The 25,219-nt window shown below is 41.1% G+C and overlaps 1 protein-coding gene across 17 annotated transcripts in view; it reads left to right on the top strand.

The window, feature by feature from the left end:
- TPD52L1 (TPD52 like 1) overlaps positions 1-19,618 on the top strand; it is a 96,212-nt gene extending 76,594 nt beyond the window's left edge. For 2 of the 17 annotated variants that reach the window (XM_008263458.4, XM_070073633.1), the window contains exons 4-8: positions 5,749-5,850; positions 9,314-9,328; positions 10,883-10,921; positions 13,920-13,980; positions 18,971-19,618. In XM_008263458.4, coding sequence (XP_008261680.2) covers positions 5,749-5,850; positions 9,314-9,328; positions 10,883-10,921; positions 13,920-13,980; positions 18,971-19,099 — 346 coding nt within the window. In that variant the 3' untranslated portion in view covers positions 19,100-19,618. Of the gene's footprint in view, positions 1-5,748; positions 5,851-9,313; positions 9,329-10,882; positions 10,922-13,919; positions 13,981-14,371; positions 14,827-18,970 lie in introns of those variants that run through there. The other 15 variants (XM_008263459.4, XM_070073636.1, XM_002714801.5 and 12 more) reach the window with 13 other exon arrangements.
- Positions 19,619-25,219: the final 5,601 nt, after the last annotated feature.

Genomic DNA, 25,219 nt, shown 5'->3' with positions numbered 1-25,219 from the left:
ACCCAGAGGGGGTAGGATTTAGAGATTGGGCCAACAGGACTTCCCAGTGGTTATTTCCCAGTGGAGGTAGAATAGAGGGACCACATGTGACTCTTAGGTCATTGACTTGGGCTAATTGGTTAGTTTTGGTGCTGTTTACTGTGATCAGAGTATGGCATTGTGGTTAAGCTCCTGAGCTGTAGACTGGAGTGCTTGGAGTGCAATCTAGGGCCTTGCTCCCTCAGTAAAATAAGCTTATATTGGTACTTATCTGAAGGGTAGTGAGGATTTACTGAGGCAGTATTTGTAAAACATGCAGGACAGTGTCTAACACTAGGTGGTTAGGCAGTAGTTATTTACTGTTGTGAGAAAGCTGGAGAAACATGTCTGGAAGGGGAGGCCCAAGAATTCTGTTTCAGCACTCTGAGGTCTAACCTGTAATGTATAGACAGGTTTTGATACAATGAGGGCAATTCAAAGGAAAAGTTAAAGGCAGAGACATACATCTGGGAATCATCAGCATATACATATTGTGGGAAGCCACAGGACTCAGTAAGATTTCTCTGGTGGTTATTTAATAAATATAGATGATCATGGACACAATGACTTTCAAGAATGCAGTTAATTATCCTTTGTAGAAAACAATCAATCCTTTTCTTTCCTTCTTTCTTTTCTTTTTAGAATATTTATTTACTCAAAAGTCAGAGTTACAGAGAGAGAGAGAAAGATATCTTCTATCCACTGGTTTACTCCCCAGATGGCCACAAGGTCAGAGCTAGGCAAAGGCGAAGCCAGGAGCTAGGAGCTATATCCAGGTCTCCCACTTGGGTGGCAGAGGCCCAAGCACTTGGGCCATCTTCTACCGCTTTTCCCAGGCCATTAGCAGGGAACTGGATCGAAAGCAGAGCAGCCGGGACACAAACAGGCACCCATATGGGATGCTGGGAGTCACAGGTGATAATTTTACTCACTAGGCCACACCTGCTGACCCTCAATCCCTTTCTTAAGCAGGAGGTGTAAATCTGTCAAGCATATCATTTTGAGAGATTGTTTTCCCCAAACTCTTTTTTCCTTGGCTGCTGGGAGAAAAGGGAGGGTCTTAATCACATGTTAGGAGTCATAACAAAATCTGTTTTCTTCCTGACTTAATTAAGTCCCTGCTGTTAGTGCTCACAATGCCCATTCCAGGACAACAACTGCACCTCATATGAGGAGAACTTTGATGTCAGGAACTGATGAGCAGTGGTCGGGTTAGGGTGGGTAGAATTAGATTTCAAAGCACTAAAAAGAAGTTCAGCTGTCAGAGGATGTGTGTGATTCCCAGAGGCGGCACTTTGCATACTGATTAAGCAATCATGACCTATTTAGTTTGATTTATAATGAAAAGAAAATCTATGGTATGTTAGTGAAAACTCTTGGCGTATTTTTGTCTGCAGTAGGATTCAAATTGGAATAGGACCCAGTGAGTAGGAAAAATTACCTAGAAGCTTCAAATTATCTCCTTTATAGAAAGATTCCAGGACTACAGGAGCAGGTCATGGGATCATCTGTGTCCAGGGTTTGTTGTTGCTGGAGCTCTTGTCATAGATTTTTACATGGAGAGATTTGAAAGAATCTTAGAACACTCAAAAAAAAAGTCCCTCTCTTTTTTTTATTTTCTGTTGCATTTGCACTTCCAGGAAGCATTTAGGTGAAGAACCAGGAGTACTTGAATCTCTTCTGTAGGCAGAAGTAGCAATCAGGAAAAGCAGCTGCATGGTAGGTTGTTTGAGCTGACATGCTTTGTTGATTCAATGAGTATTCTGCTTTGCCAACTCATGAAATCCCCCCACTAATAAACCTCGCTGACTGAAGCCATAGGCCACATGGTGGGTCTACAGAGGGCAGAAGGTTATGGGATGGAATTTAAACTAGTCTGTATTTTTGAGAAGCTTAATAACTTCATCCTCTCTAACTTCAGCCTTTAAAAAGTCCTCAGTGCTTGAAATTGAAGTTTAGTTTATGATTTATTTGGTCTTTGATTTTGCACTTCTAAGACTTCAGGCCATTATGGTCGGGAATGATGAGTATCTCTTTTTTATGAGGAGCCTGTCAGAGCAATGTTGAGTTTGCAAGCGCTGATGAAGGGTATAGAGCTAATTTAAAAAGGTTGTGCACACCCAGCCTCACACTCGGATGCCTGTTCTTCCTATCTGTAGGCTTTCCTCTTACGACACTAGGCAGAGACATTTGTTCTCTAGATTTGGTGGTAAGTTTGTTCATGACATGGTTAGGGAGCTCTTGGAAGAAAATAATCCTTAATGTTTTTTGCATCTTTGGTGAAACTGCATGTGCAACCAGTAGAGGAGTGTTCCCTTTTAAATCCCATAACAGAAAAGACATTCGTGCTATGAAACATCTTCTTATAACAAGACTGTGGAATTTTTGTCTTCTAGTTGTGTATAGAAAAATGCATGAGCTCAAAATAGTTTAGAAGATGACGTGAATTCTCCTTTTGATTATTAACAGTGACTTTGAAGTTAGTAAGATGTGACAAGAGGACTGCATAAAACGTCAACAGAATACTTTTTAAAGTTATTATTTATTTTTTTAAATTCACTTGAAAAGCAGACAGAACAAGACAGAGACAGAGAGTTCCCATCCACTAGTTCACTCCCCAGATGCTCACAATAGCTGGCTCTGGGCCAGGTGGAAGCCAGAAGCCTGGAACTTGGTCCAGATCTCCCATGGGAGTGGTAGGGACCCACCTATCTGAGGCATCACCTGCCAATTTCTGGGGTGTGCATTAGTAGGAATTCATCTAGGCACTCTGATGTGGGATACGGGTGTCCCAGGTGGTGTCTATATCACTTAGCAAACGCCTGCCCCAGAGTAGTTTTTCTTTGGTTGCAGAGCCCCTTACCCTACACTACTGAAAGTTGCCTGTCAGTGTGCTAACCTGTCCTGGCCAGGAAATGCTGCCCATTGTAGTCACACTGGTAATGAAAAAAAAAGTCTCCTAGTTAATAGGAAGCCTCGGTTGTTCTCCAGAGCCAGGAACTTCACACTGGAAATGCCTGACTGCACCCGTAGCTGAAGTCTGGGAATCGAGCTGGACAGGACTTGTGTTTTCCTCCTTTGGATCCTGCTCTGGTTTCCTCAGGCATTGGACAAACATTGAGAATGAAGTAGATGTGACCCTCGGGAAGTTTAGGAGGTGTCAGAGAAAGACATTTTCAAAGAGCTGTGCAAAGAAGATTGGGGGAACACAGAGAAGAGGCACAGAACACAGATGTCTTTTTTAAAAAAATAATTTGTTATTTGAGTGAGAGAGAGATAGAGACAGAGAGTTCCTATCCTCTGGTTCAGTCATAAAATGCCTGTACAGTCTGGGCAGGGCCCAGCTAGAGCTGGAGCCAGGAACTCAATCCAGGTCTCCCCTATGACTGGCAGGGACCCATGTACTTAAGCCATCACCTGGGGCCTCCCAAGGGTATGCATGAACAGAAAGCTGGAATTGGGAGCAGAACCAGAACTTGAACCCAGGAACTCCAATATGGAATGTGCGTCTCTTAACTGCTAAGGCTAAATGCCTGCCCCAGAACACAGACTCCTTAAGTAATACTCCCAACTTGTCTGATGCACAATTGACATAAGTATATGTTACTATTTCTGCTTTTACTCAAGGAGAACTTATTATAACTCTGCTTTATGAAGTATGCAAGTTAGCAGTGCTGTAATCTATATTTAGCTTAAAATAAGAGATACTAATAATCTAAAATTCTAAACACTATTTCCATATAAATTACAAGGTTATCAGTCCAATCAGAAGATTAGTATTTAAGTTGTTTATTATTACTTGAATATTGTTGAACATAGTTATCTATGTTATCGCTGAAAAATGATTTTGCCTATCGGCAGTACTAACTGGAATCAAATTGAGTCAAATTTCATGGCATTAAAAAGAGAGTAAAATGCAAATACATCAACTTCTTTAGAGCTTATCAGTGGGCTGATAGGAGAATTTATTTTCAAGACTTAAGCTCCTGGTTTCTGGATGGCGATGCACATTACTAATTCAATTTTAAGATCGAGTTCAATCAAGTTGCAGCATCAGGTTACAGGGTCTGTGCAGTGAATAACTATGATGTGAGTGGTGCTCCTTGGTGCATTTTTGTTTGTTTGTTTAAAGATTTATCTATTTATTTGAAAGGCAGAGTTTCAGAGAGGCAGAGGCAGAGAGAGAGAAAGAAGTCTCCCATTTGCTGGTTCACTCCCCAAATGACCACAATGGGCAGAGCTGGGCTGTTTCGAAGCTAGGAACCAGGAGCTTCTTCCAGGTCTCCTCAATGGGTGCAGGGGCCCAAGCACTAGGTCATCTTCTACTGCTTTCCCAGGCCATAGCAGAGAGCTGGGTTGGAAGTAGAACAGCCGGGACTCGAACCGGCACCCATATGGGTGCCGGCACTGCAGGCAGTGGCTTTACCTCTAAGCCACAGCGTTGGCCCCTCCTTGGAGCTTTTAAGTACTCTGAGCCTGGGGTCCTATTTCCCATGGGGGCCCTGTTTGTTTTCTTTTTGTAATTAATTTTCCCACATAGAAACCTCTCTCATTGTAACATGAGTATATTTTTTAAACCTATGCAAAAACTTTTTCCTTTTACTATCACAAGTTACGTAAAAGTTTCCCCATCCTATAGGTAGTCCTATAGAGCTCTCCTTCCTGTTTTTATGCTCAAAATTGCAGGACAGATTTTTGTCTTGTTCTGCTTTGACTTGTATAATCTCCTGCCAGGTTATCTGTTCTCGATGGGTAATCTAGCATTCTCTCTGTTCCTGTGGCCCAGTTCAGTCACAGAAGACTGTTCTTTTTGACATCGTCCATTCGTTCATCGTGTGCTCCCTGAGTTTTTCCCTGTATGCCTCTCTGCCAGGTACTAGGGACACAAAGATGAAAAACTTCCCTGCCCTCAAGTAGGCGCAGTCTACTGGAGACACGGGCTCGTGCACAAATCTCACAGCGTGTTCGTAAAGCCATTTTGAGGGTGCGTGTTGTGGCTCAGTGGGTTAAGCCCTCATTTCAGAAAACAGCATCCCACAAAAGAGTCCCTGTCCAAGTCCTGGTCACTTCACTTCTTACTCAGTTTCCTTAATGCATCCTGGGGTGGCTCAAGTGTGTGGGCCATTTGGAGAGTAAACCAGCACGTGGATCTGTCTCTCTCTCTCTCGCCCCTTCAAGTAGATGAAAAAGTAAACTTTTTTTTAAACTATTTTTAAAAAGGCACCATATTTATATTTTGTTCCCTTATTATTCCCAGCAATAAATATTTAGAATATGTTAAGCAAGTAGTTATATTTTGCCTTTCCTGCTTAGTTTTACGCACATTAACAGTATAAGTTATTTCCCTTCATAGACTACATTTCTGAATTTATGTGTTACATCAGTGGCTGGTGCTTTCATTGACAAGCCTCTTTTTGTGGAATTATCTGCTCCCTTTAGCCTCTCTTTCTCTACTCTCTGTGCGGTCAGTGATTTGTGCTGGCAGACCTGCACATTGAGCTCTGTCTTTGCAAACGTAGGCTCCTCCTGAATTCAGGTCAGTGGTCTTTCTCGCTGCTGAACAGCAGTCAGCCTCATCCTGCCAAACAGGGTGCAAACAATTCCTTCTGTGGATCCTCTTCTTCCTGGAGGAAAGGGGATTTTCACCATAAGCACAGGGAAAGATGAATGTCTTACGGGAGATCATGAAATGGAAACTGCGATGCTTACTGTGGGTCTGTTCTGTTCTAGCTACAAGAAGACACACGAAACCCTGAGTCACGCAGGGCAGAAGGCAACTGCAGCTTTCAGCAACGTAGGGACGGCCATCAGCAAGAAATTCGGAGACATGAGGTACTGGGGGGCAGATCCTTGGGAGCCGGGCCAAAGGAGCGCTTTCTGTTGGCTGTTCTTGACATTTTAAAAGATGTCCACAGATAAATATGTTAGATGACTGATACACTTATGGATGACCAACATACACTTTTATATTGGGACATTTCTGCTTTGAGGATCAGCTTAGGGGACCTGGTCTCAGTGGCACCCTTTCCACTGGGACCTGAACCAGGAAAAATGGCGGATAGAGGGTAGTGAGGAGGGACTGCAAAAGAATGCAGCACATGATGTGATTTGCTAATCCTAATTTAAAGGATAAATTAAACTATATGTTCAGTGGAATGTGCCAGGTTACACTTTCGTATATATCCATGTAGTGTATCTTTTTCCACGCTAAATCCGTACATACAAGTTATATTTTTTTTATTCCAAAAGAAGCCATATGGTGTATACTTCCGGTGTTTTTCTTTCTTAGCAAGATACTGTTTAAATATTAATAAATATTTATTACGCTTTCATTTTTAATGGCTATTATCATCCATTGCTTAGCTATAGCAAGACTTTTAAATGAGTACTCTTGCATATTTTTATTATTTTCAGTATTCCACTATTATATAACACTAGGTTGGTCATCAAGGTAGGTTTTCAACTGAAAACCAAGTGTCCTCATAGTAGTTATCAGAAAATATGTGTCAAATGGGCCATTTATTTCATTATTTATTTCATTTATTTCATTATTTATTATGAGAGTTATCACTCTCATAATTTTTGTTTAAATACCTATCATAGTTTATTCCAAATTTGACTGATAGGCTGAATCAAATTTCTTTAGGAATCACTTTCATTTTTCTTTCTAGATCAGGCTCATCTAAAAAAATTTTTGAAGCAAATTTTCAATGTCTTTTTTAAAAATTTATAATCACTATACTTACTTCACTGGATTTTTAAATTCTTACATACTTTATTATCCTGTGACTTTGCCAACTAAAGGTAAATTTTTATGTTTGTGCTTAAATTATTTTTTCATCTTCAAAATTTGCTGGATTTTGCCAGTGTTCATGCACTATCTTACCAACTAGGCATTCATGAGGCTGGAGTTTAAAAAAGACCTTGGCAAAAACCTGAGTCCATTGTTTTTCTTTATTTTTACAAATAATATACTATCAAAAAGCAATATAAATTCCTCAGAGGCAGCATATGATAAACAGATAAATCTTCTAGATTATTAATTACTCCTAATGTTATTACAAATAAAATTTGAAGTCAATTTAGTGACATTAAAACATTTATCTTTTAAAGGCAGGAAAGATCCTATTACCTCTTATACCCAAGAAAATAGCTTTTGCGGTGTTTGTGAGAATTGTTCTCTGCATACTTGTCAGAGTCTTTTCACTTGAACACTGGGGCCTCAGCATCACACTGCCTGAAGTTTGCTTAAAATGCATCTTCACAGAATGCACTTCTCAGAGGTGGTGCCTCAGTAGGGCTTGGGGTGGATCAACGTTTGTAACAAGTTCCCAGGTGAGCTGGCTTCAGGTGGCCGGGTTATGAGGAGGATCAGTGCATCTTAACTCACCGTACCTGGCTGTTCTCACATCTAAAATGAGGGATAGGAATAGTACCACTGAGTTGTTATAAAAGCAGCAGAACAGAGTCTTGCTTGTATTATACACCCAATAAGTGCTAGTTTTTATCTTTATTCAGTGGTGAGTTGAGTTACAAGGTGACCCTACATAACGGAAATTAGAAGGAGTCCATTAGCAGGAGCTCACTGTATTTCTTAAAGGCTCCACTCATTGTTAAATAGTGAAGAATGACGACTCTGGCACAAATGTGAAATGGTGAGCTATTCATGTTCATACACTGACTGGGAATACTATCAAGGTTGCATTGATTGCTTTTCCTCCTGCTTCAATATGGATGTGTTTTAGCACACTGGATAACCTATTTCCAAATAACCAAGAGTTCCATACATTTTGTTAATCATTGTTTCATATAGAGGATAACACTTTCATTGTAAACTGGCTGGAAATATTTGAAAATGTAGCCCATGTTACTAGAGATTCAAATATAATCCTAAAATACTTTGTAGAAATTGAAGGCCTCATAGTTATATTTTTATGTAACATTTTATATTTTTATATTCTTTCAAACCATAATTGGCCTACCAAAAAGGATAACTCCCTGTGAAAACAAGTTTTTCAAATAGTTTTTAGTTTTGAATTATGCAACTAATACACATAAGAATCATCTTAAAGTTGATTAAGTTTAACTTAATAAAGACTTTTAAATGAAAAAATAGTTTGATTTTTTTCAAATGAATATGATAGTTTATATAATGATGGTGGGGAAATGTCAAAATTTTTATCACAGGCATTTTGCTTTAATTCCCCCTTCAGTTAAAAGTATCACATTAGTCTATATTTTTTGTTAGTTGCATTATAAAATTATTTTGTGCAATCTGGGAACAAATTTCTGAATTTATTCAAAAAGATTGCCAGCAAAATTTAAGTATTTCCAAAAAAAATCTCCCAGTTTTTCTTTTGAAAAATTCCGAATTAATAATCAGAGATTTTGAAAACTTACAATTTGGTCCTTTTAAAATGGAATGAAAGCACAATGTTAGGCTTTATTTTATATGTTTTGTAAAAATAAGTTATATTTCTGGATCCAAGTAAGAGTCTCATTTTAACCTGAAGTGACGTCACCTTGGCCCAGTCATGGGACCCTCCCCTCTCAATCTGTTCATCTGTAAAATCATGTTACTATTAGCCTAACCAAACATTTCCTGTGAAATTAAAATGAGACCACACTTAGGAAGGTAACTCTGAAGAAATCCAAGCTTTTTGGAGTTGTTTTCATTATAATACTGGCATCTTCTTGGAACTTCTCAATGAATTTGTTCAAACTGTGACCGCATGGGGATGGAATGTTTGGAGGAGGCATTTAATTTAATTTTATTAGAGAATCCAACCATTGCTGTGTATCCATGGGAATAGCAGAAGCCAAACAATTGGGTAAAATCATCTGTAACACACATGGAAAAGCCAATACAATTGTCCCTTATATCCATGGGGGATTGGTTCCAGGACCCCCACAGAGCCCAAAATCCATGGATGCAAAAGTGTTTGCGTATAATCTGAGTATTTCTTCCCATATGCTTTAAATCATCTTATAATATCCAGTACAATATAAATACTGTAAACATATCATCATATCCGTTGTTTAGGGAATAATGACAAGTCTGCACATGCTCAGTACAGAGACAATTTCCCTTCCCTCAAATATTTTTGATAGTCCATTGATTGAAGCCATGGATACAGAGTATCTGACTGTATACTCAGGAAGGAGTGGTGAATGGAGTTACCTAATCTTTGCTTTTGGGCTCTTGAATGAGGGGACAAGGACAGTGTGATCATTTCTTTGCATCCTATCTGCTAACCATGGCCCTCCTCTTCTCTATTGTGCTGCCTGGCTACAGATCTCACTCCATTGGGTAAGCACCACATGGTGGGTGGGGGTGGGTGGGCTCTGCCAGACGCCTGGCAGCTCCCTGGCTTCCCAGAGTCCTCTGTTTCTTTTGCACTGTGCCACAATGGAACAAGCTAGATTGTTTTCAAAACCAGGAAAATACGGACTACAGGACACTAATGCATTCGAATTTGTTTAAGCATGTATTTATCTCATCTCTGAATCACACCGATTTCACTTGCTGAGCAATCTCCTGGAAGTCTCTTTTTCTGCATCACTTCTTTCTGTGTTGGCAGAGGTCCATAGAATTCAAAGAATAATAAAAAGGGAAAGTAGAAATTGAGAATTGTATATTTTTGTAAAATGTACAGAAAGGAGAGAAACAGAAAACTATTTTTTCTAGATTATTTTGTTTCTCTGAATTTCTCATAACTTACTTGTGTTGATGTTTCACCTTCAACTTTCTGTATATTCTAGGAAAGCACCTGTGTTAAGATGCTTGCAACTGTCAGTCCCAGGCCCCTGAATTAAGCCTTTTATCAAAAAGAATCTTGTTATAAACTTTTAAAATATTGTTTCCTAATATTTAAGGAGATGAACAGGTTGGAAATGCTGCTGAATTTCTTTGAGAGATACTTTTTAAATTAACTTCTGGGGAACTATTTTGCCTGTAGTTTCTGTATGGAGTGCCTTGGATAAGAATATAAGCATTTCCCGAATTTGTCTTTTTCTTTTTGCATTCTAGTCAAGTGCTGTCCCCAGTAACAACCCTAGCAGATATTGTCAGGGGAGGGTGACAGATTTGAAACATGATCTGTTTGATTCTCGGGAGAAAGGAAAGGAGCGACCCTGTTGAGAAGTGGGATAGGGGCGCCAGCCTCAGCCAAGGGAAGTGGACCTCGGTTTCCTTCTTCTCTCTGCCCAGCATTATTTCTGAGTAGAATTCAATAGAAAATGACAGACAAGCAATCAGAGAAGATGAATCAGCTATTATAAAAAATTAAGTGGAGGAGAAAGCTCCCAGGAATGTGTATATTTGTCTGAGATCTTGACAGTTAAATCAAAAGGGAGGTATAAGTCCCTGCTTTTGCCTGCAACTATGTGAGTGGTGTTTGCTAGCATGGGCCTCTTTGAATGTATTTTGCTAACTCTGTGCATTCCTCTGGACAGTTTCTCTGCAGTGCAATGATTAGCTTCTACCTGCCTACCTCTACTGCCTAAGTATTGCTCTTTGCTGTGTACTGTGTTCCTGAGCAGGAGAAGGACCCAGGCTGGGTCTGGAGAGGATGCCCATGGGCTACTGGGTTGACCTGGGGGATACCAGCCAGTCTCAGCTTGCCTAACCTAGGCAGCCTACAGGAAAGAAGCTATTATGCAACAGTAGACCATCAACTCGTATATCCTGGGAAGCTGACCGTGGCCCATAAGACCCAACGACAACAAATATCATCTTGGTTGGGTGGGCAGGGAATATTTCAGATATTTGAAAAGCTGTTGTAGAACTGTTAACAGGGAGTCTCTCATGTACTTACTTTGTGTTATCTTTTTTTTTTTCCTTTAATCTACCTTTGCCCTGAAGGTACTCCATTCGCCATTCCATAAGTATGCCTGCTATGAGGTAAAGTGTGTAAAATATTTTCCATCATGTTAATGCAGAATGTGTATAGATTGATATTTGTTCCCCTTCCATTCTTTACATGAAAGAGAATTCCCACTTTGGGTCTCATTTTTAATTGCTCATAGTCTTCAGGAGGAAAAGCTGAGTATCTGTGGAAGTTTAGTGTAAAGGGCTTGGCCCTTTGACCATACCCAGCCTTCTCTGTGTAGTCTGAGACAAAAGGTGTCACTTACTTCTGTCTTCATCCTCTCATCTGAAAATTGCAGGAAATAAAACTACCTCGTGTAGTGGTAATTATAAGGCAAAACCAAAATAGCCTATGTAAAATCTTTAGCACAGGGCCTAGAACATTCTGAGTATGTCTGCAAAGGTGAAAATGCATTCCTTATTTTAGCAGACTTAAATGCAAGCCAGGGAGAAAGTTTAAGTGGCAGGGTAGAAGACCGCTAGATCTAAGGTTCCAGAAAGCATTTCGTTAGGATGTTTATGCAAGATATATATTGAGGTGAAATGTCTGTTAAACAATAAAATGTCATTAAGATCACTGGCTGGATAAACACTTGTGAGAAAATGTTCTTAGCCTCAAGTCTGCTTGGCTTGGTGATAACAATCAGAGAGAATCAAGCTGGTTGTAATAGAACCTGGGAGAATAAATGTGAGCTTAGGAATCAGAAGAGGCAGGTTGCAGCTCAGCTGTGCCATGGGTTAGCTTTGCAGACTTGGGAAAGTCACCCCAGTGGTATCAGTTTCGTCACATTTAAGACAAGGAAGTAGGAACAGACTTGCTGCTCATTGCAGGTGCTCCTGGAACCCTAGAGCTGCCTAGGCTTCCACTGATAAGGGAAGGAGATCAAGCCTTGGACCTTCCCCCACTTCCATCAGAAATGGTGTTACAAATGCCTCTTCTACTGCTTTATAGTGCACAGTGTGGATGGACTGCATTATAAAGGGGTTCAGTTATTCTAAAGAGTTTGGGACCATGGAAGCCAAATTCTTTCTAGAGTAATTTGTTGTGCTAAAAGTTTGTTGTAAATAATATTATTAAATGTAATTAAGTAGTTTTCTCTCTGTTCTCCAGCATGCACTCTAGGGCTATTTAATTAAAAGAATGATCTATTCTGTCAAATTGTCTCTTCTACTCTGGGTTTCTGTGGTTAATTGGTTGACTTAGAAATTTAGCCACAGTGTTTACTTTTCTGTATTTGGTGGTAAATAAGGAGCATAGATACAAGGCTGCTTTGATCATCTTGGAACGACTGTCCCTAGCATAAGAACACCCAATTAAGTAGTGCTGTCTGAGATCCTGAGCTCCTTACTTGTCATGTGTTAGGTCTGATTTCCAAAGAAGGCTTGCAAAAGATCAACATAGTTTTGCTCTGTGAAGCAGGAATTCATTTATTGACTTATGGATCAAATGCAATCCCCATGAGCACATTGAAATTAACTTTGAAAAAATGATTTTATTTATCTAACATATATACCTATGAACCATCAGGCTTAACTGTCTGCCCACCATGTGCCTGGGCAACTGATGGCTGAGGCTGTCATGTGAGCAGGCTCAGCCAATAAAACTTGCAGTGGAAGTGAAGGGTCAGTAAGTATATTCTTTTCATGCAAGTGTAATTTGACTGGTATTTCATCACAAAATGGCAGTATTATGAAGGTCTTCTTACAGGAATTTGACTCACATCTGGATCATAGACAAAGTTGAATGCCATTGCCTGGTTCTCTGAACTCACCATTGTTAGTCCATGAAACCTGAATGTTCCAGGTACATTTCTGACAAGGTAGAGCATCAGAGTTTAAAGAGACAATCTCCCCAAAAGCCAGATCAAAAATGTAGTCTCCCTGTTTGTTCTTTCTGATGGTAGTAGTGCCATGTTTCATCCCATACCATTCAGTGAAATCCATATTATATAGTCATTATCCCTTATGAAGCTTCACCAGGCCCTTCCTCTTATAATTTGCTTTTTCTGCACTCAAGACAGAGCAAGCAGCTATGAAACAGAGTAACATTTAGTTGGTGTTATTTGAGCTGAAAATGATGGCAGTCATTGCTTCTGAAAGCTGACATGAATACAAGATTGCAGATACATCTTTACTTCTGTTTCTGGTCCTTTAGTTGGACTTGGTAATATCACGTTTAATGACAACGATGTCATTGGATTGTAATGTCATTTGGCCATATCCACTGTAGGGAACCAGAAAGCACCACATGAACTATCTACACTCAAAGCCGACAGATAGTATACAGACTGTTTACACAATAAATGAACTGCAAACAAAATGCCAGTACGCTGTGAAGGTTCTCTCTGGGGAGAGCACAGATAGGTTTATCTTTTTTGAAAAGAAAAGTAACGTGTTTGTAACACCATTTTGATCAGGCACCAGATAGGTAATGGGTATATTTCAACTTAAAATAGTGAAGGCATTAACTTCAGAAATACCACATCATGAAAGTTGTCAAAATGATTTCTTTTTAAGGTATGGAAAGAAGAAAACTTGTGAACATTTTATTTTTCCTTGTGGTGTTTCAGTCTTATCTTAGATTCACTGAGTCAATCAACTTTAAAGTTTCAAGTAAGAAAATTCAAATGTGGTATTCTTTAGACAGAAACTGAGTCAGAAAGTAGAATATTGTGACGGAAATGATTAATTGGTAAGTGACAGATTGAGCTATTACTTCTCTGGCATGTTGGAAATAATTTACAGTGCACTGTGGAATTATTATAGTTGTATAATTGCCAAATGCTATATTATTTGTTCCTCAGTCGAGTATCTGATTGTTTTGCTTAGAAAAATTCCACATGAGGTTATGGTTTCTGGACCTACCTAGCTGAAGTGAAATGTATTTTAAAAGACAGTTGTCGTAGGTGGCAAAGTGACAGCTAGCTCTGGTGCAGAGGCAATGTTTATAAACAAGAGCAGAAAACCAAACAACACGGTTGCTAAGATAGCTAGGTCTTTGGAGCTGACCTCTCTTTTCTTGTTATTTTAGGAATTCTCCTACTTTCAAATCATTTGAGGAGAGGGTTGAGACAACTGTCACAAGCCTTAAGGTACAGATGAAGTGAATTTTGTGTGATTGGGTCCACTGAACCAGGACAGGGTAGCCAATTGTTGCATAAGTTTGCAAGGCAAGGCAGGACCACCAGCATTCAGTGCAGCCAAGAAGGCAGCTGGGCATGAAGTCAGATCATTTCATGCATATATCAATCTATAAAAAACCAGAGTTGAATCGTGTGCCCTTAGGGTTGTTGTATAAACCATAAAGAGAGTGAGAGGCCCTGTTGTAGATTCTTGATAGAATATTTAGGATCAAAACAAAAAGCTCAAAAACCCTAGGAATCAGTGTCTTGATCTTTGGTTTTCAGCCATAGGCATTCCAAGAAGGATGGATTCTGTTGCTTGTTAGTCAAGTTCTGACATAGGAGAAGTTGTACTTTTTAGGTTGTCTTTAGAAGAAGGAGATATGAAGAAGCGAAAGAAGAATAAAGAGCAACCTATTTTCCTTTGCTTTTAGGAAACTGGTAAGCTCATAGCGTATGGTGTAAGTGTTTGATCCACACTCTGAGCTGCTCCCTTTTCTCACCTCACCGGGATGGAAGGTATAGAGTCTGTCTCTTCCTTCAGATACGCACGAAACTAACTCAGCCCAGAGGACACTATCCTGTGTCAAGACTTCCTGAAAGTGGATTCTGTGCTCATCTGATAGCCCGTAGGCTTAGCAAGACTCACACCCCACAAATCTCCTATCTCATGACCAGTGTCTAATTTCTCTTTTTCTGCCTGCCCAGGCAATGGAGCATAGCTGATAACCATGCTTTGTGTTTGCTTCCCCTTCCTCAGGAGTGACAAATTCCTCATTTCTTTGTTCTTCTCAAGAATAAATAACAGATACAAAGGTATTTCAAAAAGTTCATGGAAAATGGAGTTTAAAAATAAGCTTATTTTGGTGTAATACATTTTGAAATCTATGCATTCATGGGATATTCAAAATTTTGTGGAAAATGTGTATTATGGAAAAAATGCATGGACTTCAATATTTTTGCACCAAAATAAACTTATCTTTGAATTCCCTTTCCTGTAAATTTTTGAATTCCTCTCACTGATTAACCCTTCTTTATACCCCTTATTTTCTGCGAAGATTGCTTTTGTGTACTAACTCTTCCCCCAGATTCCCATATCATTCTTGGGTCATGGATCGTGAGGTTATTTTCTGACTCATGAATCAGTAGGAGTTAGTGGAATGCCTGCCAGGTCTCCACGGTGTGCTTCCGTCTGCAGTCCTTCTGCAAGCTTGGTTGTTCTAATGCCACTGACAGAGACTGACGTCCATGTTTATTTTCTTTGAGAATTGTTCAGCTGTGAAGAGAAGCCCACTCCTGCCATCTCCTCACATGGCTGTCATGTACCATGTGGCACTTCTGCCAAACCTGTTGCTCTTTATACCAAATCTGTAGTTTGAATTTCCATGAGACAGTTTCTAATATATCATAGTCTAATAATATTTATCCCTGCCCACATCCTTCCAATTGATTACTTATGTCACCTCAGCTGATACCACCTGTATGGTCAATATGCATCCTTTCTATTTCATCCAAAATGTACAAATAAGCAGGCGTGGAACCAGTGGTCATGAAGGTGCATTTGGCATATTCAACCATGTTCCAGTGAATCATGATAACTGCATAGTCAAGTGGATCATACTTTTATTTTACCTCCTTTCGAATGAATGCATTCCATGGCCTGAATCTAAACTCTTTTAAAAAGGGACACAATATGTTCTGTTTTATATTTCTTTGTGTTCTGTCAACCAGCTATTTTATTATGAAAAAAGAGGAAGCCCAACCGGATAATTCGAATGAAATTTTCTGCCAAAAGCAAGTATAGTTTTGGCAACAGTGACACATTCTTGAATAGGAAGTCATTATGAAAGAAAGGGTCCAGCAGAGGTTTATTGTGCACATCTTGTCTTCAGCAGGTGAAGTCATTAAATTCATGATTGGGATGAGTGTTTGCCCAGTGGTTAAGTTGCCATTTAGGATACCCAGTTAGGAAGTCTGTGTCCCATATTGGAGTTCCTGGGTTTAATTCCTAGCTCCAACTCTTGATTCCAGCTTCTATTAATGTGGACCCTGGGAACAACAGTGATGCTCAAATAGTTGAGACCTGGATTGAGTGCCTGGTTCTTGGCTTCTGTCCAATCCAAGCCATTGTGGCATTTGGGTAGTGAACCAACAATTGGTAGTTTGTTCTCTCTCTCAAATAAATTTTAATTTTAAAAATCCACATAATTAAGAACCTCCTTTGTCCCATCCCTGGTTTGCCAAATTGATTTCTTTCAAAGCAGTTCCTTCCTCCTTTTTTTACTATTCTGATGCAAGAATATCAAGAAGTAGGAGAGAAGAATGAAACAAAGCCCAAAAGGAAATATCAGTAATCAGTATTCATGATTCAATACTGCCTGTGACTTCTGTGAAACATAAGCCGAAGAAAATGTGAATGGAAATTTTTAAAAACAGGAAAATGGAACTATTAATAGAGTAGATTACATTAAATTCATCTTATTTATGGCTCTCAGCAAAGAAATAAGCATTTCTTTGAATAATCACAGTTGAAGGCATCTCCCCCACACTCTACCCCTTCCCAGTGCTGAGGGAACACAGTGGAAGAATCAGTGCTGTGTGCCAGACGTCCACAAACCTATAGGCTACACCCAACTAGTCACCTGCTCTTGAATGACCTTTAAGCTAAGGATGGTTTTACACTTTTTAATGGTTGAAGAAAATCAAAATATTTCGTGACATGTGAAAATTGAATTGCACGGTAGTGTGATTTATTAGACCACATATAAGGTCATGCTTGCTCACTTACACAGCGTCCACCCCGCTTTCCACAGCAGCTGATCTGAGTATGTGTGACAGACTCTATGTGGCTCCCAAGCAATGTGGGGGGAAAAATTAGTTTAGTAATTGAATTTAAGAGACAGAGAGGGGTATTTTAGTGACTATTGGAAAATAAAGTGTTTTCTCTTTTACAACGATGGGGCTGCCTACTGAAGTCTGCAGAAGTGCAGGTCCGGCAGCTGGATCCTGTCCTAGCGTTGTTCATGTGCCTGTGAGCAGTCACTTCGATGTGGATATCAGTTCTCTGATTTCACCGTTACCTATTTCATAGCTTACTTTTCCACAGTGTTTTTCCACATTGGTTAGAAGTGGTTGAGGGAAGACCAGTGGCATTGATAAGACTTGCATGAAACATTTTGGACCATTCAATTTTCTTCTGAAAGGCTTAAAAAAGATTGATAGATTGTTTGATTGATTTGAGAGGAAGAGAGATCTTTCATCCACTGGTTCGCTTCCCAACTGCCCACAACAGTCCAAGATAGGCCAGACTACACTGAGGTCTCCCACATGAGTGGCAGAACCCCAAGTACTGGGGCCATCATGAACTAGCTCCGATGTGCATTAAGAGGAAGGTAGATTGGAAGCAGAGCAAGTGGGACTCGAGTCAGGCACACTCGTATGGGGTTCTGACATCCCAAGCTTTGGCATAACCTGCTGTACCACAACACCTGGCCTCTGAAGGGCTTTGTTAGGGAAATTTTTAAAACATTTAACCATATATATTTTTTAAATTGACTTGAGAGGCAAAGAGACAGAGAGGGAGAAAGAGAGAGATTGGTTTACTCCCCAAATACCCACAACAGCCAGGCCTGGACCACCCTGAAGCTGGGAGCCAGGAACTTAATCTTGGTCTGCTGTCACTGCTGCCTTTTAGAGTTCTCATTACCAGAAAGCTGGAATTGAGAACAGAGCTGACACTCAACCCCAGTCACTCTGATAGGCCATGTGGGCACCCAAATGGCATCTAAACTGCTGTGTCTAACGCATACCCCTTCTTTCACCTATTGACATCATTTCATTACTTTTTAAGCATTTGTATTTGAAAAGACAAACACTTGGGGTCGTCATGGTGGCATAGTGGGTAAAGCCACTGCCTGCGAAGCTGGCATTCCAAATGGGCATCAGTTGTAATCCCAGCTTCTCCATTTCCAAGCCAGCTCCCTGTTAATGCACCTGGGAAAGCAGAAAAAGATGGGCCCCTGCATTCACGTAGAAAACCCAGATAAAGCCCCTGGTCCTGGCCTAGCCTTGGCCATTGCAACCATTTGGAGAGTGAACACGTGGGTGGAAGATCTCTCTCTGACTCTCCTCCTCTCTGTCTTTCAAATAAATAAAAATTTTAAAAGAAAACCTATGTGAGAACCTTTTATTTATTAAAAAAAGAAAAAACACTTAAAACCATGCATAAACCAATGCATAGCATATTGAGTTATTAGAACAATATCCCCCTAACCATATTTATAAATTATAAGTGGACTTCTTAGTGTTTCTAATCTTTGTTAATAGCAAGAACCCAAAGAGAGCCTCATAAAACATTCTAACATTGCCTTGTAAGAGATGTTACTGAAGGCAACTGCCTAGAAACATTGAAACTAGCAGTACTTCAGACTTGATCCATCCCCAACCCTCAAAGCAGGCACCAGGAATCGTGTTCTGTGGAGCCACTCTGCTGTTTCATGAGAAATTTGTCAGAAATCTGGATTGCTCTGCTAAATCCCAATTAGAAAATTTAAGGTTAAGAGACCTTAGGACACTTACACATTTATGAAGTACCTTTTTGATGAGACTTACATGCCAGTTTGAGGAAGTCAGTTCTGTGGGTGTGTGTTGGGGATAGATTTTACCAAGTCCACAGGTCTGATAACGCTCCCAAAAGGATTAGACTCTTAGATGTAGATGGGCTAAGGAGAGCCTTGACAAAAGTGAAAGTTGGAATCCTAGCCCAGAACCCACGTAGGAATGTCATGCTGGCACTCTGCTAAAGGCAACTAACCTCTCTACCTCCTTCACTTGCCTCTGAAGATGCGAAGTGTTTCTGAATTCCATAGTAATCACAAGTTTGGCAATCTTTTCTTAAAAAAAAAGTTACAACGATGACAAGCAACTTTTAACTGCATGTTTGTATATCTGCCCATTTCAGACGAAAGTAGGCGGGATGAACCACAGCGGAGGCAGTTTTGAGGAGGTCCTCAGCTCCACGGCCCATGCCAGTGCCCAGAGCTCAGCGGGGGGGCCCCTGCGGGCCGAGGAGGAGGAGCTGCAGTGCTAGGTGCAGCCAGCTGGAGCAGCCTGCGGCCACATCCAGAAGCCCCCGCACCGCCCAGCCCAGCTCTGCCTGTGCAGATCCAGAAATGAAGACCAAAACCCCACTGGGAAAAGCTGGGGTCTTCACGCTATTAATCAAATGGCCTCTCCAGAAAGTTTAATAAAATGATTTCCATTTGTGTGTGTATTGATGATGAACCCACTTGACCAGCACGCTTGAGTATTCGTAGATTGTCAACATGTCTCAACATGCACAGGCACACAATTGGTCAAAATTCTTGTCTGTGTAATTCAATGTGTTTTTCCCAAACATGTAGCTCCTAGATATTTGCTTTGAGTTGTGCGTGGCCACCTTTGAGCATGGCCCTGATGGCTGAGGGAACAGTCCCTTTCTGTTCCTTTTCATGACTGTCTCTGGCAGCAGCAGGACTTCCTGCAAATTTCATCCACTGCTTGTGACCTTCCTCACCTACATCAACTATGTGTTTATTTAAACAATTAAAATAACTGATTTTGATGGTGATTTGGTATTTCGTAATTTCTTGGAGTCTTCAGGGCTATTGATGACCTTAAACGTGTGTAGCTATGATTCTATGGGTGTTGTTTTTAAACCTGCTAATTTGATGAATGTGAGGATACGATAATAATTATAGCCTTAGTTACCCCAGGGTTATCTGAATAATCTCCCCGTCCAGCACTGATGTTTGAAAAGGGGATTCATGAAAATGAGAGCTAGCAGAGGCTGGCAGCCCTTTCCATGGTTCTATTCACGTACTTGGGTTTCTGCCGTCACTTTTACCTTCTACATTAGATGGAGGGGTCTTCATAAAGCTCATGGAAAATGCTTATGATTAAAAAAAGCTACGCATGGATTCAAAATTTTTTGCACCAAGGTAAGTTTCCTGGTGTGCTTTTCTTCTTCTAAATGGCAACATACATTTATTACTAAGTAGCAATGACACAGCTTCAGATAACATTTATAAAATGCACACTTGAATAGGCCTATTAACTAAAAAACTCACATTTTAGAAACTCCCATACTATGTGTATTTGTTAGGTTTTTGTACTTATTATAGATGACATAGCAAAATTAAGCCAGTCTGAAAAAATTCCATTCAAATTAATGGAATATGTCAGTCAGTCCAGCCTGTACACTCAACTGACAGTCAAGCTGGATCAGGGCCATGTGATGTTCAGAGGCCTAGATCTTAGTCTCTATTCCCTAAAAGGGCAGATGACAATAGACCTGAATCAGTGGACACATGCAGAGAAAGAAGCCCTTCCACAAGGAGTGTGGGCATTCTCCCCAGTTTGTCCATCCAGCCTGCTGGCTGAAGTCATGGCCCTTTGGGCAGGAAGCCAGCCCTGTCCACCTGGCCTGGAGGCTGTGCTGGCTCTCCCACTGCAGCATGCAGCTACACAGTCTCTGTGCCCAATACCCGGTCGCCTGGTGAGTTCAACTTGTGTGACCTTCCACTGGCACTTCTTTTTTTAAACTGCATTCAGTGTACTGCATTATATTAGAGTTGTACTACAGCCAAGTATCTTCATTAGCCAAGCTACTCCTGCACATAATGGTCTGATCCTTATAAACTGAAAACACAGTGTTAACACTGGGAAGAAAAACAAAGTTAGTGTTAATATCTCACAACTTCTAATCCATTTTAGCTGCCCATTAATCCATCAAAATTCTAATTTAACCAATTTGATAAGCACTATTCACATCTCTATTAACCTAAACACTTGTATTATTCTGAATAATCTCTGTGTCCCGGGACTAATATTCATAGTGGTCATGATTAAGAATAGCCTTTTTTCATTTGACATATGTGAAGAAGGGGCCATTACTGTGGCACTGTGGGTTAAACTGCTACCTGGGATGCTAGCATTCTGTATCAGAGTAGAAGTTCAAGTGCTGGCTACTCCACTTCAGATCCCACTCTGTACTAGTGCACCTGGGAAACAGCAGCTGATGGTTCAGGCACTTGAGTTCCTGCCACCCATGTGGGAGTTTTCTAAATGGAGTCCTGGTCCATGGCTTCAGACTGGCCCAATCCTAGCTGTTGCAGTCTTTTGGGAAGTAAACCAACAAATGGAAGCTCTCTCTGATGCTCTGCCTTTTAAATAAATAAATACGTCTTTTAAAAAACAGTGTGACTATGCCAGATGCCTCAAATTAGAACCATCAACTCAGTTGTTGGTGGGTGAGCAATATTAGCCTATCAACTGTTGGCAGGTGAGTGGTCTCACCAGGGTTAGGGAGAGAGCCCAACCTCAGTCTGCCTCATCACTCAAGAGCTGCCTGCTTCTCACACACTTTGCCTGTGCAAACTCCTCATCTGATTGGCTGCCAAATTTCTCAGTCATGTCTAGCTGGTTCAGTTTCAGTTAACAAGCAGTAACTTACCAAGTGTTTCACAATTGCTAACAAAATAGTTGCATTCAATACACATAATACAAAATTACTTCAAGTCAACACTACGTATATGAAAGGATACCTCAACCAAAACCATATTTTAGTCATTAGAAATTCCAATGTGAATTAAGACTACAAAATAAACTGGCTTTTAAAAGAAGGTTGCCATTCTGGAATTTAACCATTGAACATTTTATTTTTTATTTTTTTAAAGATTTATTTATTTGTGGCCGGCGCCGCGGCTCACTAGGCTAATCCTCCGCCTAGCGGCGCCGGCACACCAGGTTCTAGTCCCGGTTGGGGCGCCGGATTCTGTCCCGGTTGCCCCTCTTCCAGGCCAGCTCTCTGCTGTGGCCAAGGAGTGCAGTGGAGGATGGCCCAGGTGCTTGGGCCCTGCACCCCATGGGAGACCAGGAAAAGCACCTGGCTCCTGGCTCCTGCCATCGGATCAGCGCGGTGCACCGGCCGCAGCGCGCCAGCCGCGGCGGCCATTGGAGGGTGAACCAACGGCAAAGGAAGACCTTTCTCTCTGCCTCTCTCTCTCACTGTCCACTCTGCCTGTCAAAAAAAAAAAAAAAGATTTATTTATTTATTTGAAAGAGTTAAACAGAAGGAGATGCAGAGAGAGAAAGGTCTTCCATCTGCTGGTTCACTCCCCAGTAGGCATCAATGTTTGGAGCTGTGCTAATCTGAAGAGCCAGAGCTTCTGGGTCTCCCATGTGGGTGCAGGGGCCCAAGGACTTAGGCCATCTTCCACTGCTTTCCCAGGCCATAGCAGAGAGCTGGATCAGAAGTGGAGCAGCCGGTCTCGACCCAGCGCCCATATGGGATGCCAGCACTGCAGGCAGCAGCTTTACCTGCTGTGCCACAGTGCTGGCTCCACCATTGAACACTTTAAATACCATTGCTATATGGAAAATATTTGTAAATTTACAGTGTAACTTATCTTTAATTTTTTTTAAAGATTTATTTGAAAGGCAGTTACAGAGAAGCAGAGGCAGAGAGAGAGAGATCTTCCATCTACTGGTTCACTCCCCGGATGGCCACAATGGCTGGAGCTGGGCCAATCCAAAGCCAGGAGCCTCTCGCTTCCAGGTCTCTTACATAGGTGCAGGGACCCAAGGACTTGGGCCATCTTCTGCTTCTTGCTGCTCTCTCAGGCCATAGCAGAGAGCTTGATTGGAAGTGAAGCAGCTAGGACTCGAACTGGCACCCATATGAGATGCTGACACCACAGGTATCTACCACACATATCTCCTAAGATTTTGACCATTGTTAGGTCGTGCCAGCAAGGCAATCTGTATCTTAGGTTAAATTACATATGTTGTTAGAGATCTTCTCATGAAAGACATAAAGCAGAAAAAAAAAATGCCTGTTTTATTGTAGCTGTGCCATGCCATCCATAGTGACCAACGTGGAGAAAAACTGGGGGACACAAGAAGCTCTTCTGTCATTGTTCATTGTTCCAAATCACCTGGTGCCTAAGGCAGTGAACTTCAACTCCCCTTCTTACTTTGCAACCAAAACTGCAAACCGGAGTGCAAGTGGGTTTAGCCAAGGGAGACAGCAGTAAGGGTAAGCAGTGATTTAATATGAAGTGTGATAACAATCTTCTTCAAACCTGGAGTTCAAGTACAATTCCAAGCTATGATATTTGGCAAAACCTTATGGTTACTTTTGATATTCACTGAGAATGGTATAATTACTTACCTACATTTCTACTTGACTTCCAGGTCATATTTTAGGGTGCACCTGCGTGATGGAGGGCAACCAAAAATAATATAAACTTAAGTCTTCTGCAGAAATCATGCCCCTTCACTGCCAAATACGAAGAGTGGCAAGTCACTTAGAGAAAAATACAGAGGCTGCTTTCTCACAAAGCAACAGTCATTTATCCCACAGTGTGGATCCTCACCACCAGTTTTGCAGTGGATCAATATTTTTCAAATAGGAGGACACTGAGAATTGTGTCATAGCCAGTGGGATGCCAGTCTACAGGGGTAAAACAGCAACAAAGAATTCATTTCTGTTCTGCTCAATCCAAGAATTACTTTGCATCAAAATTATAGGACTTAGTTTTTAGGTGCCCAATGCCAGGCAAGCATCTGCCAGGAAAAGTACCTTTAGGTAACAAGGTTCAAATATGTATAGATATTTCTGGTGGCTTCAATAGCTATCATTGATCTTCATTTTGCTCTTTTTTTTATTTTTATCTGTTTGAAAGGCATAGTGACACACACACACACACACACACACACACACAATCTTCCACCCATTGGTTCTCTCCCCAGGTGCCCACAACAGGCAGTACTAGACTAGGCAGAAGCCAGGAGCTAGGAACCCCTTCTGGGTCTCCCCTGTGGGTGGCAGGGATCCAACTACTTGGGCCATCATTGCTGCCTCTCAGGATGCACACAAGCAGGAAGCTGGATGGGGAGGCAGGATTTGATCTAGGCACTCTGATAGGGGAAACTGGTGTCCCAGGTGGTGGCTTAACCTACTGTGCCACAACACCTATCCTGTAGTTTTCTTGTTAAATGAGATTTATTGCACTATTACATTTCTTTTAACCAATTACTCAGGAGAGAAAGTTCAGGACTGTGAACCCACACTTGGCAGGTAACTGAGAGGCTGAGGTAATGATGAAGTCGCCAGGTGAAATCTGGCCCAGCAGAGGTTTCTAGAGTCTGTGTGAAATATGTTGGTAACTTATGCAAATGATGGCAGGTAAAACATTTAAAATATAACTCTAGGACCACAGAAATTTGTTTATAAATAATTGACCTTTATCTGGGATTATTTGGGGTGCATGCTTTCATACCAGGAGAGACCCCCAACAGTACTGATGGAGTTGTTTCCCTACTAACCTTGTCTCCAATGCTGATCAGTCTGAACTCTTCCTGCTTTTCAACGCAGAGCAACTCTGCGTACCCATGGGTGTTGCTACTGAGATCAGGCACCTTGCTTCCTGCCGACTGGGTATCCATGGATACTGCAGAGTTTCCAAAGAAACGCTGCCTAGAATTTTCACCATGCCAGCCTCAAAGGCCTTCTTCAAATGGAAACTGACATGTGAATTAAAGGGACAGGCATCCGTTCCTTACCATGGCACGCGGCAGGTTTGCATGGGTGGTCTTTTCTCCCGCTCTAGTGGATGCTTATGCATCATTTAAACACAAGCAAGCGTGGATTACTTATTCTGAGAAAGGGAAACTAGGAGAACAAACTAGGTTGATGGATTCCTTCTAAGGCTTAGAGACTCCAGCAATACTCTTCCTTTTCTGTATATCTTACCTGGTAATAAATGTTCTTATTATCAAGGATTCAAGATTTATAATTCAGACAGAGAAAAATACATAGGGAATCACGACTGGCATTTGAAATTGTATGCCCTGATTTATATCCCCAAATGACAAAAAGAGGGAAGGGGTAGGGGCGGGGCCTGTTAGCAGGGTTCTAAGTCTACGATCAGGACTTGAAGCAGGACACAATGAAAGTCAAAGTCAGGGGGCCAGCACTGTATCACAGAGGGTTAAGCCACGGCTTGCAGTTCCAGCATCCATTATGGTTCGAGTCCCAGCTGCTCCACTTCCCATCCAGCTCCCTGATAATGAACCTGGGAAAGCAGCTGAAGATGACCCAAGTGCTTGGACCCCTGCACCCATATGGGAGACCCGGAAAAAGTTCCTGGCTCCTGCTTTGGATTGG

Source organism: Oryctolagus cuniculus, chromosome 5, assembly GCF_964237555.1.
Source record: "Oryctolagus cuniculus chromosome 5, mOryCun1.1, whole genome shotgun sequence".
NCBI classification, from domain to species: Eukaryota; Metazoa; Chordata; class Mammalia; order Lagomorpha; family Leporidae; genus Oryctolagus; species Oryctolagus cuniculus.
Note: the sequence above shows the minus strand (reverse complement) of the source record. Positions and strands in the feature narration are given on the sequence as shown.